General features: G+C 34.5%; 1 protein-coding gene across 12 annotated transcripts in view; it reads right to left on the bottom strand.

Moving 5' to 3' along the window:
• Positions 1-2,574: 2,574 nt before the first annotated feature.
• The window catches only part of ZBTB8A (zinc finger and BTB domain containing 8A), a 43,268-nt gene continuing 31,884 nt past the window's right edge, over positions 2,575-13,958 (bottom strand). For all 12 annotated transcript variants that reach the window (XM_039836972.1, XM_039836981.1, XM_039836970.1 and 9 more), the window contains 3 exons: positions 11,917-12,740; positions 9,839-10,008; positions 2,575-6,498 (listed from right to left, as the gene is read on the bottom strand). In XM_039836972.1, coding sequence (XP_039692906.1) covers positions 6,166-6,498; positions 9,839-10,008; positions 11,917-12,740 — 1,327 coding nt within the window. In that variant the 3' untranslated portion in view covers positions 2,575-6,165. The remainder of the gene's footprint in view (positions 6,499-9,838; positions 10,009-11,916; positions 12,741-13,958) is intronic.

The raw sequence follows: 13,958 nt of genomic DNA, 5'->3' as shown, positions 1-13,958 counted from the left end.
AAACTTCCTCTCTGATCTTGACCAAGTCTTTTCACCAGTCAAAGCCTCAGTTTCATCTGCCGTAATAGTACCAACCTCACGTGGCTGTCAGGATTAAAATTTGTCGTTCAGTGTTTTTCTTGAGTTATGGGGGAAAAAAAAGTTATGACTCCCTCAAAAAAAAAGAGGGAAGGAGAGGGGAAAAAAGGCATTCTGGGTAAACGAGAACATCACAGGTGCCCCAGTGTAATCGGAATCTGTTCCCTGAGCGGGAGTTCTCCGCCTGCCGGCCCAGGCTTTGCCCTGCCTGCCACGTGCCTTTCCCTGGCTCCTATTGGCTCAGCCACAGACTCCACGGTGTGGAGTGGGGTGGGGTGCGGGGGTCCACAAGCGACTTGGAGGACACCCAGGGTAGTGGGGCAGTTTCTTGCACATGACCACAATATCGTAACTGAGTAGGGATAATATAGACTAGTTCTCCCGGCAGTAAGGCGATGGTTTTAGGCACCCGTAGGCATTTCCTGCGTGAGCTCGAATCCCCGCAACCCTTGGAGTCGTCGGTGGCTTTGGGTGTATTCTCATCTGTTTGTCTCTAAATAGGGAGGGTGTCAGTGCCTACCTCAGAGTCCTGGGATCTAGTAGGTCCTCGGCAAATGTAGACTCCATATTGGGCGCCCACTATTGCACTACAGAATATTTCTATTCAAATCCCTACTCTCCACCCACTGCCACCCGGACTCTAGCTTTGGTGCCTGGCAGGTTGGGGCCTCTCCATAGGCCTAGCTGCAGGTCTAGTCTTTCCTGAAAATAAGACATAAAGCTACGCGATCACCCGCCTGAGCGGAATAAATGTCTTGCCGATTAGGGGAGAAAACACTTGGGCTTTCATGTTTTACTGTGGCCCCAAAATACTGGAGCATCTGGTGCCAATTTATAGGCACCGTTTTCCACTGCTGTGTTCCTCGTAGATTTTTTTCCTCCAGGAGAAAAAAAGTTTTGTCAGCTCAAATACAAAACGAACTACAGTTTCTATTTTATTTCAGCATTTAACCATTTTGAATGATGCATAAAGTGCCACTTCATCATTGGATGCGTTTTTGTTGTTGTTTATCTGTAAGAGACTAAGCAAGAGAGTATCTGTATATACAATACTGCTGAAGGGATATACTTGTGTTGGAATTGCAAACATAACCTTAAACGTTTGGCATGAGGATGGTACTCTACTCAAAAGTCGTTTCAAGTTTTTTTAAAAAATTTTAATGGCAATACGTGAAGCTAAGAAATTTTTGTTTCCAAATTTGTCCGAGGTCTCCTTTAGGTAATACATCTTAGTTGAGTACTATTTCTCTAGTGCAACGTTTAACTTTAATAAAAAATAATTTAATTCATTGATGGAATTCTAGTATGTAGCAATTAAGTTTCATGGTGCTTGGAGATTTCTGGTTCCGAGCAAAGAAAACATTAAAGCTTGTGAAATTTCAGGATATAGTATTTCAGTCACATATTCCTAATATAGTTCTTTTATTAGTCTGAAGTACTATGTGAATTCCCAGAATGCAATACCCATAATCAAATATAATACAAATGCATCTAAAAGTAAAAATCGCTATTTTAAGACTACCTACTAATTTATTTTTCAAATTATTTGTCCCTACCAAAAACTGTAGTTAAGGGAACATACATAGTATCTTGAAATTCCACAAAATTAATATTTTCTTGGACTGGGTATCTTTATTTTTTAAAATTGTCCTTAATAGGATTGAGAACCAGTGGCCTAGAAGGTCAAATGGCCCAACTGCCCATCCCCAGCATCTGTATAGGGAAGATAGAGGGAAATCTTAAAGAAGGCACCTATTTTGCACATAAAAACTGCTGGGAAAATTTCGAAAATACTTACACCCAGAATCCATCTGCTGGAGAGTCTGAATTTCCCTAAGCATCTGTATTGTTTAAAATTCCACAAGTGATTCTAATGTGCAGCCAAAGTTGAGAACTATGGTCTACGCAGAAATGTTGTTCCATTTTTTCTCCTTATGGGCTGAATAAAAATATATTACTCTTTAACAAAGGAATTAAGTAGTTGTAAATAATATCAACACAAATTAAAAATTTTCCCAATGGGAAAATCAAGAAATGATATAATGGATTTGTGTATTTAGAAATCTGCAAAATGAAGTATAATAAATTCTAGATGTACTTTATAAGCTGTATTCAATGTAATAATGTTTGCAAATGTTCTCATCAAGCCCAAAAGTAAAGGGATGGGGAAAGTATACATTTCAAAATATATTGCCTTTAAAAGTTGAGTCCCTTGGCTTCTCTTTTGTGTGGTTTATTATATATTAAATTACTTGACTTTCTGTTGGTATTAATACAAGTTCTGTACAGAGAAGGCTGACATGTTAGAAAATGAAGTTTATAGATCCTTTGTAGATTCCATTTTTCTGGTATATTCACGGTTCCATTAGCATGAATAATTAAGAAACTTCTGTATCAAAATAAAATATTAATTATACTTCACAATGTATAAAGCAGCTGGCTAAACAGTGCCATTTCTGTGATAAACCCAAGTTTTATCATTAAAATTCTTATAACTAAAGTCACATCCTCTACATAATATTTATTCTGTATAGGATTTATCCACATGCAATGACATCAGCTTTAAACAACTGATTATAATTTGTATAAAGCCACCTTGTAAAATAGAGTAATACACAACATACCTCAGTGAATTAAGCTGATATTCCAGGATTCAGAAAATTGCATCATTTTAATTCCTATTTTTGCCTGTACTTCACTGAGTTGTGTTAGGTAGGCTGCTTTACTATTCTATGCCTCAATTATCTTTCATTTGGTATAACTCTCCTATTTCATAGATATGTAAAGAGTAACAAAAATTATTAAATACTTTGTAAATATAAAATGCTATAGAAATGATAAATAGGAATACTGATCCACTCTAATATAAAATAACATAGAACTTTCCATTTATAATCTAACGTTTGGTCTTCCAGTACCTATTACCATCACCCTTCCCAGTTAAACACATCTTCTTACGCTGTCCTGTTCTTAGTGATTTTCCATGGTATTAATTTAGGACACAAAAAAAATATGTATATATAAACAATATGAGTAGAAATTTTAATATATCTTAGCATTAGTTATCTTGGCAAAATAACTAATGAATTGAGCTCTGAGTTCATAAGTAAAACAAGAAACTTTTTTCATCCATTAAGTAGTAACTTGGCCACAAAAAAGCAATAACTATATTTTTCACGTCATCACTCAAAAATACAACATTGAAAAATGTGTTCTTAATGTCTTAAGATATGATAACTACAGAAGGAACACTATTAAATAAGGATGTGGTTTGCTGCTGTAAGAGACTCTATGGCTACCACCAGCTTATAAGTACAGTGAGTAATAGGAGTAATGAAGTGAGACTGTAATGCTCAAAAGAGAATTCAAAAAGTAATCTAGTTCTGAGGTTTTCAATGCTGTACTCCTGAGCTCTGCTGGGGTGCCTGGGGAAAAGTGCTTAGGGGTCTTTAACCAGAGCAGCTTTGTTTGGAGTTTCTCCCTTAAATGTTGAGCTTCTCTATGAAACAATTCATTTGAAAAAAGGGTTTCTTGGGTAAAAAAAAGTCTTTTAAACCACTGATCTAGTTTATTTTGCTTCCTCCAGACACTAGGCACAACATCAGTGGTGCTTTAATTTTACAAAACTTCATCCTGTCAACAACACACTCTTGAGGATCATAGAGTTAGAAAGGTGTTCAGAAGCTGATAAACAGCATTTCTGCAAGAGCAAATTGGTCTAACCAATTTCCATTATTTTCCAAATATTAAAAAAAATCCTTGGCATAAATAAAGCTTATATTAACAGATTATACCCCTATGTAACATTTTCCTGTATTTAAAAGCCAAAGAGTTCAGTTTTCTCAGAAACCATTAATAAAGTTTCACTCTAGAAAAGAATTGGTCTCTAAAGTCTTAGATACATATGATAATGAGTTATTATTTACAACTTACAAACATGTCACGAATGTTCTTTTATGATATTAAGAAGATAGAACAGATGTGCTGTCTTGTTTGGTGAACTTGATAGCTCCTTTGTGGGCATTGTTTATGCTTGTTATAAACAATTATGAGAAAGCATTATTTCTGATAAGGCTCTGCAAGTGCTGGTGGCACTGTGTTCAGTGGACTTTGCTGATATTCATGCAGATGTATGTCAAGTTTGCATGCAGAAGATAATAGCATAAAAGAACATTTAGATCATAAAGTGCATTAGAGTATACACGTGCAAGCACTACTTCATTTCTATGAATAAAGCTCAAATCAGTCATTTTTCCTATTGGTTCTGACGCCTAAAAATCAGGTTATAATTTTGAAGGATGTTACCATCACCTGGTGAGACTAGAGAATGACAAGTGTTCCCTCCCTCATTGGGATACAACTTAATTGTGAAGACTACTGATTCAGGAGAACATGGTGGAGAACCATGAACTCAACTGCACACCATTCAGTCTTAAAGCAACTGGAAATTTACTATCAGAGAAATCCAGAAAAAGTCTCAGAATTAAGTACCATAAAACAAAGTGGTTATTCATCTATTTATAAAAAAATGTTTTATATAACCATTTTAGCCCACAAACTGGTATCAAGGACAATCATTAATTAAAGAATAAGAGAAAATAATAACAAAAAGTATCATCTTGAGGTATGTCACGGCATTTAAAAATATAATACATGGAGCCTCTTTCTATCAAAATTAAATTATACGAGTTCATGATAACTTGCAGACACCTTTAAGAAGGTCAGTTCTTCTCATATTTAGATTTTATCTTTGAATTAAAATAATGCTTCTCCAATTTAACTAATTTCGGAATGTTTCATAATTCACATAGGGAAAGAGTTTAAATTTAACTTCATCTAGGAGAAATGTTTGTTCTGAAAATTATATAAACAAACAAAATGCTTAAGCATTTAAGAGAATAATTTGTTCAAATAGTTTTGTATATAAAATTTACATATAAATAACATACAACATATCAATAGATAACTGTAGGGACATTACTTAGCACTATTTGAATAATTCTAGTTCAAGATATACGTTGTTGAAGATGATTAAATTCCTCTTTCATACTAATTCTCATAGTCTTTTTATAATTACTGCAGATTAGTGAGGTTTGACTTCAATTCTTCATCATTACAGAGAAAAAACAGTTGAAAGAGGGTTGTTTACCTGTCCAGTCTCCAGTCCCACCACTAAAACTTTCTGACCTTAATTTCCTCATTTGTAAATCAGAGGCAATAATATTTACCTTGCTGACTGAGAAAATATGTGAGAGAGCACTTTATAAATAATATTGCAGTACATAAATGTTAGAAATTGTCTTAAGAACTGCTAAGATCCTCTAGTTTTCTTGTTTTAGGTTTTCTTTAGAGAGGAAGAGAACTATACTGACAGATCTTCACAAACTACTTTGACTTTTAGGCAATTAATTAGTTTCCTGCTTTAAGAAAATGGTATCTGTACATAATCTCTGGTCAGCCTCTACTTTAGGCATTGTTTTGGTTTTTCTTAACAATACTGATACATTAAGAGTACTTTCTTAACTTAATGATAAAAAGTTCAGATATGAACAATTTCAAACATTTTAGATTTGTCTTCTACCATAATCCTAAAACATTTAGGATATTGGAATAATGGTAAGTTGTTGTGAACCTTAATAGAAAGATTTAGTTCAGTCAGGTTGACTCTTCAATGTGCTCTGATTCCCTGTGAAAATTCAATATTGGTAGATTGTGTTTTTTGAAACACCTTGAAATTATCCTACATAAATCCTGGTTGTGGTAAATTTATTTAAAATACTTTTTTGAAAAAGCTTTGCTAAGTAGATCTTCCAATATTAAAAGAAAAAAGTATCTTTGCCATAAAAGAGGATTAATCGTTCATCATGCCAACTCAAGCTAGGCTTTCTTTCCAGTGCAGCAACATATTTTAGGGCAACAAAGTTCAGAATAGATACAATGGCCTGTTCAGAAAGCATGCAAGTTATATCACGTCATTACTTTTAAGTTAGTCTGATAATTATTAACCAGACTCTGACCATGGAAATAAAGAGATGAAGGAAGTCAATGTAAGCTGCAGACATGCCAGCCTGTTGGTTCACGTGACAGCTACCTAATGTTGGGCTTTATTTCCTTTTCTTCTTCTTCTTCACTGTCATCAACCTGTTGTATGACCAGATCGGCAGACCCATCCTCTACAATCTCCACATAGGATCTATTCTCATCTTCACTCAAGTGCCACCTGGAATCCTTATCTCCATCTGATGGGGATATAAGGTGCTGTTCAGCTTCCAAATCAATAGGGAGGCTGTCTATGCCAACTTCAGCAAGGCACTCATTACAGAGTCTGTAGCGCCTGGTTCCTTCCTGTACCACTTGACCTGTTAGATCAGTCACATGGCGTTTGCATTTCCTGCAGATTAGTTTGCATGCCTGGTGAATCTGTGTAGAGATTGAAATAGGGACAAAAGAGATTTTTCAAATGCAGGACAGTTTGATATTCTAGAGACCAGTTCATAAACTTAAGATGTTCAAAGCCAAGCATTAATATTAAATTTAACATCTACTTAGTAGAAAAAGGTAAAAGGTTTTGGTGATAAATTCATGTCACAGAAGTATTAAACACCATCTCTAAATAATGGCTATAATGTTTTTATGATTAATATTACATACTTAATAATTTCACATATTCCTTAATCCAAGAGTATCTGAGGTAACAAGGGACACCTTTTGAGAATAATAATTGCAAATACTTAATATATACCATGTACTATTCTAATGACTTTACATATCTGAATTGAGGGGGGTAAGATTTTCATGAGTCTTAATTTTTTGTTATTTTGCTAGAAAAAGAAAAAATACTGTCCTAAATTTAAATTCATTAAAAATATCTTTGGGTAGAAGGATTACTTCCCATTTTTACTAATGAAAGATTGATCTAGTAGAAAGAGGACTGGACTAGGAACCGGGACACTTGAGTTCTAGTCCCGGTTGTGTCATTTACTAACCTGTCATTAACTAACCAAGTAATTTAAAACATTATAAACCTGCTTCCAAGGTGATAGTCAAAATACTTAACTAGTAAGGTATAGGCACCACCCAAAAAGAATAAGAGCCTGACTAATCAGAATGGACACTAGTTATAAATAACCACTATGGTGGTTCTGCTACCTATCAGCGTATTATTATCCCTGCCTGCTTCCTTACTACTAATGGGGATACAACTCAGGTTGTGAGGGCCAAATGAGTTAACGGATGTGAAATAATTTAAGGAAAAGTTGTAATTGATGAATAATTATACTATAGTTAGTAATAACTGTTCAATAGCTATCAGAGCAGGAGATTATAGGGTCTAATCTAAAAACTATCACAATTAATTGTATAATGCTAAATTAACATTTATGGTATATTCATTTAGATAAAGTCAGAACAGTATAGAAGTAGGCCACCAAACACAAATAATCAAAAAACCCAAGAAAACTAATGCAGTCTGGTAAAATATCTAAGAAAATGTATGGAACTATCACTCAATACAGTTATTACCTTCGGCTTAACCGCTGATATATTAATCAGTAAATATTGGAAGTACACAATTTGAGTGTATTCTTATTTCTCCTGACATAGTAACTTTATGATGATCATACATGGCACATTTTTTGTTACAAAGTTCTGACACAGATTCGTGTGCTTCGCCCCCAATTCCAATACAGTTATGCAGTCAAAGAAATTAAGTGAAACACTATAATGTTAAAATTGAAAATATCAGAAACTCATTATTTTAAAAAATATATCTTCTAGCTCTGTTCATTGAAACAGTCTAAAAAGAATGAAACCCTAATAACAATGAGCACCCTAGGTGCCCAGATATTGGTTTCTAATTTTATTCCTCACTAAACGGAACCAAAGCTCCTTTAAGAAGTGGCTGTTCCTAGTTTTGTGGCAGGGAAAGTGCATGGTGAGCCTAGGACTCTTTTGAAGCTAGAGAACAAGGACATTGAAAAGCTAATGAAGTTGTAACAAAAGGACACAAGAGCCAGCTTCAAGGTGTTCCCACTGGACAAAACTGAAAATTTGAGTATCGAAAAGAATAATAATTGTTATGGATCCAAACACAAGGAACCAATAAAAATTCATGAGATCATATGCTATTCAAAAAAACAAAGCCAGATAAAAACTCATAAATCTTTTGAGACTACTATTAAATGAACTCTTTACTTTAAAAATTATTAATTAAAGGAAAAGAACTGAACATTTATCCTGCTTCTCCTGTAGGAACCCTATTTCGAAGTAACTAAATAACCTTAGGTGATGAGGGAAAGCCTTACTTTATAGAATTCCAGCTAATAATGTAGAGGCGAGGATAAAATTAGTAAATCATTCCACAGCTCCAAGTAAAAATAATTTGGATACAGATTATCAATTAGTGTTAATACAATTAAATGAATGGTTAATGGGAAAATGGATAGTCACATAATACCAAAACATCTCTGCACAGATTCCTTTCTAATCACAAGGCAGCACCTTTAACTGTACAATGGTGGAATCACAGTATCATCACCCTAATCCAGTGATCAATCTTAACAAGAATGATGAGTCCGCCAGATATTATGTGTCTCCTAATGTGGCACAATATGAAATATACTATTTCACTCTTAATGTGTTCTAGCCGAAAGTATTTAACCTGAATCCATTAAAGATTTAGATAAAACTTCTAGTTTATAGAAAACGCAGCAGGAGAGAGCAATAAGCTAAATTTAGAAGCAATAAGAGAAATCCAGAGGTAGGATATTTTGTAAAACAACTGGCTTGTTATCTTCAGTAAATCAGTGTTATGAAAAAGAAGGAGGAAGCGAGAAATTATGCTAGCTTAAAAACATATTTTAGTTCAAAAATCGAATAATGAAATGGAATATATGGTTCTGGATTAGATTCTGGCTTGGACAAACCAACTGTAAAAGATATTTGGAGGACTATGGGGAAATCTGGAACTGAACTAGGTGTTAGATAAAATTTTATTGCGATATTAAGGTAGAGATTATTGACTAAAGAAAGCAAGTTACAAAACAGCATGTACGGTATGATCTCATCTTGGTAAAAAAAAAACACACATGATAAAGTATTAAAAATGGTAATATCTGGGTGATAAAAATATGGTATTTTTATTTTTTTATTTTTACTTCTATTTTCTCACAATGTTCCAATGTCACTGCCTTATTAAACCACCAGAACACTAGCAAATTCTCTGAGATATTTGCTGACAGTCCAGCGTCCAACTGGGAGTGGCTCAAGTGCCCACTTTGCTCCCTTCCTTGATGAGAATATTGAGAAACTAGAGAGACACTGGAAAGGGGATGTTGTGGAGAGAGGCTGGACAGCAGAAACTAGACTGAGACCCTACCAGATAAGGATTCAAGAATCACTAGCAGATGCTGAGTGTCTGAAGTGGTGATTCTGACCTAGACATTTAAAACATTTTTACAGTTTACATTGTCTTTGGCTCTGAAAAGACCAGTATATAAAAATTTATATAAGATTTTAAGTACATTAAAATGGATATTCAAAAGCATATTTCTTACTTCAATGTTTCAAAGGAGAATAAAAATCAATATATATACACACATATATTGAATTATGCATTGCGTGCAAAGTAAAAACATTAAGTTGGAAAAATTTTTAATATGGTAGAGTTATGAAGATTTTCCCTAACAAGTTAGATTATCCTAAAGCAGATAAATAAATGCACATGTGTCTTAAGAAGTACAACGGAAACTCAAATACATACTGTTCGAAAATGGCTACTGAGATGGTCTAGCCTGCTAAATCTTTTTCCACAGGCTTGACATGGATAGGGTCTTTCTCCTGTGTGACAACGAAGGTGGCGCTTTAGGTCTGCCTTCCGCTTTACCACATGTGTGCAGTATGGGCACTTGAATCTCATCCTGGGCATATCACCTGTCAGGAGACAGTTTGATTAAATCACTGGAAAGTTCTTCACAGCAATTCCAATAGCAAAAAGAATCCAGAAGGAGTTGGTGAGTCCAATTTTGAAAAGGTAGGAGAAAAGGAGAAGAAATGGTATTAAGACTAGATTGTCAATGTAATCCAAAGTACAGAACCATAACTTAAGTATTTATATTTACAAAGTCTAGGTAAGTTTAGCTGTCACACTTACCTTTTTATTAAATGTCAGAAAGTCAATAAATATTAAATGTAAAAAGGTAGTACTGGATTTTAAAACTGTAGGTACAATCTGAAAGTAAAAGTACTTGATATTTAAGCTTTTAAGTAACTTTTTTATTTACATGTTTTTATTCCCCTTGCCTTTATTTTTCATACACTTGTAATACTTTTAAAGGTGAAAAATTTCATGGATCATTAATTTTTTATTTTAAAACTTATACGAATTCAACATGTGATAGGAGGCAAACCTCATCAATTTAACAGCTGTTAATTCAGCTGTTCATCATTGCAGTTAGGTTTAAATGACCTAGAATTATAAAAGGGCAGAGTCTAAATAAAAAAAAGATAACTTTATTGTTGTTTTAAAATGCAACATAGATTTCCCATTTTTGTTGTTATTTCTGTTTGCCTTGGTCAATGGTTAGAGCTCAGCAGAATTTTCAGTAAGCTTTATACTATAATCTCATATATTTTCATGTTAGTATCCTACAGGAAAATGTGATTAGTAAACATCAGGTTGCTATTATTTAAAAATGTTATCTACAAGCAAATCATTTCTTGAGATTTATATAGAACAATGTGAATACTGACTAGCTATTAGTGATATTAAGGACTTGTTAATTTTGTTTAGGTGCAATAATGACAATAATGTATTGGAGTGTTTTTTTTAAGACTATTTTAGGGATGCATTCTAGAATATTTACAGACGAAAACATGATGTCTGAGATTTGCTTAAAAATGTTTAAGGGAAGGGTTAGCAATAGAGGTACAGATGAAATGGTTGGAGATGAGTTGAAAGTTGTCGAGACTGAGTAATGGGTGCGTGGAGGTTAATTATACTATTTTTTTGTGTTTATGTTTGAAATTTTTCTAAAATTAAAAAAAAATTAAATAATCTAAATCTTATACCCTGGAAGTTTCACTTTATCAAAATTTTCCTTTAAGTTCACATGTAAACTATTAAGAAAATTTAATAACTGATGATTAATTGAGGGAAAAAACTGGATGATATGCATTTCCAAACTTGGTTCTCTACTTCAGTCTTAAGGGGCGAGGAGAAGATTACTTTGAAACTATCAACCTACATAATCATTCTGCATTTTATGGCTATCATAGAAATGAGATACTCAAGTCACTGCACATGAATTACAGTATCTATGTTATGGTTCGTATGTTAAATTTTTTAAAATTAGGTATATCTTAATAAATTCAGATTTAGTCTAATTTCCTTTGGACATTGGAAATATGAACCTTTGCAAATATGCATGGTTATTCCATTTAACTTTTCTGTATAAAAATACTTCTCCCAAATGAATACTCAGAAAAAAAAAAGAACTAAAGTGAAAATATGTCTCAGGGATTGAACCACTTAGAAAAGAGCTTTTAACATTTAACAGTAATCAACAACACATACAGGTTTGGAAAAATCGTAGGTTTTGACCCTCAGAACTCTACTGTTTTTTGACTGTCGTTAAGTTTATCCAAGATTACTATAAATTTAATTTTTTTTTTTAATTTGTTTTAAGAAATAAATTATATTAGAGAAGTAAGACTTTAAAAAAAAATCACTCGGTTCAACCCCCAAACCCCTAAAACCCCTAAAAGTAAGGGCATTTGAGATAGGATTAATTTATATCGGAGTACTGGAACCTGAGTGGGACTAATTCTCTTTCTGGGTACCTGGAAAACTTCTTGTTGAGACATCAGATCCTTGACCGTACTGATAGCCAACAGGAGGAGAGTCCACTTCAGCATCAATTTGTGCTTGTTCTTCAGATTGGGGAATGTGGCTGGAAGAATCAGATGTGCGTGCTTCTCGTTTGCTTGACTTATAATGAGCAATTTCAGAAGGTTGTGACAACCTCAAATGTTTGGACTTTTTAGTGGAATCTTTCCTTTGTTCATGCTTGGCCAAGGGTTGTTGAGTATTCCGTTGGGAGGCTGGATGGTAATTATATTTATTCCAAGATTTTCCACTTATTATACCTGTTCCTTGATCTGGGCTGAGGTGAGAATGTGGAGAACTGCTTTCTTCTTGCCAGCCACTGCTATACAAAGAGGAACGTTCTATACCATTAGAATTGGCATCTTTATCAGAGAGACTGAAATAGCGATCCTTTTCTTTCTCACTAATGTCTAATGAAGATTTAATAAAAGTCTTACATACACTGATGACATCAGTCATCTGAAGGAAGCTAGCAGCTGACATCACTTCTATGACATTCTGACCAGTAAGAGAGAGTTTGCCGGAATAGACAAAGTCCAGGATAACTGTAAAAGTGTCAGGGGAAAAAGCCTGAAATGTAGCTGTGGTCGGCTGACTTGTCTCCTTTGAATTCTGAGAAAGAAGCATTTTAAAATAGCCACTACTAGCAAATAATACATTTCGATGTGCTTTGAAGACCTTCCCTTCAACCAGAATACTACAATCACAAAACACATCTTGCCGGCGCTGCTCGTTCAGTTGTTGCAGGAGTTGAGACTGATGAGAGGAGATCTCCATTCTAAAGGAGAAAAGACACGTGTGGTTACCAAATGCAAAATAACATTGTTTTTCTCAGATGAGTCAACTATAATAACCAAAAACACTTTCTTCTTAGAGAATATAGTCTCTGAGACACAGAGGATAATAGATGTCAGGATATCATTTAATGCTGTACTGTTGTTAGATTTTTACACCACTATTTGTTCAGCTACCAAACTTTATCAAACATTTCTATAAACCAGGCCTTCTGCTATAGGCTGAATTAAACAGGCTTGATTCTTGCCTTCATGTAGTTTTCAATTTAGAGAGAGTATCAGGCATTAAACAAATACTCATATGAAGTTATAAATGACAAGTGCTAAGACAAAGGGTGCCATGAGTAGTATAAAAGAGTAAACTAGTTTAGATTGGGATGGAGAGGGTTAGGGAGTAACTCTCTGAGAAGTAACATTTAAGCTGAAACTTCAGAGATGACCAGAAATTAGCCAGGTGAAGAAGGAAAGAAAAATATTTCCTATTTTAGCAAAATAGTAGTCTGGAAAGTGCTGAAACTTCCCTGTCACAAATCTCCAGAGATGCTGGCTAAACTTTAACCAAAACTTTTAAAGTGAATCCCTGGGCTTGCAAGAAAGATTAAGAAATCTCTAGATGCCAGAAGTGGAGAGGGAGCAGAGCCAGAACTGCGATGTGGGCTCGGGTTTCTATCAGTAACAGAAGCTGGTACCCTTGAAGGACCACAACTTTAATGAAAAGGGACTAGCAAACTCTGCCCATCAATCCAGGGAAAAGGTAAAGAAAGGTTGTCTTTGCAGGGCCTTGGTTAGAGGAAAAAACTGTCCCTAGGTGACTTATTGAACCCAAGGTTGTGCCTTATGAGGTTCTAGAGTCCAAATTTATTTTACCTACTTGCTATGAGAAACTTCAAACTAAAATATTAACATGCAAATTAGTCCTACACTGGTGGTACCCATGGGGCATCTTGCAGAAGCAAATGCAAAACTGCTCTGGATGGAAGAGCTCAGAACCCAAGCCAGGTGGGAAATAAGCACTGCTTAAGCTGGACTCAAAATCATCCCCCTCTTTATACAAAGTGGATCATTTCCAATATCTTACCACCGTGATGTCTAATATTGCCTATCATTAAAACAAACAAGCAAACAGAACCTCTCCTTGATTTCACATCTATCTCTGGCTACTACTCCATTTCTCTGCTCCCTTTAGATAAAATTCATTGAAA

Source organism: Pteropus medius, unplaced genomic scaffold, assembly GCF_902729225.1.
Source record: "Pteropus medius unplaced genomic scaffold, Ma_sr-lr_union100, whole genome shotgun sequence".
NCBI classification, from domain to species: Eukaryota; Metazoa; Chordata; class Mammalia; order Chiroptera; family Pteropodidae; genus Pteropus; species Pteropus medius.
Note: the sequence above shows the minus strand (reverse complement) of the source record. Positions and strands in the feature narration are given on the sequence as shown.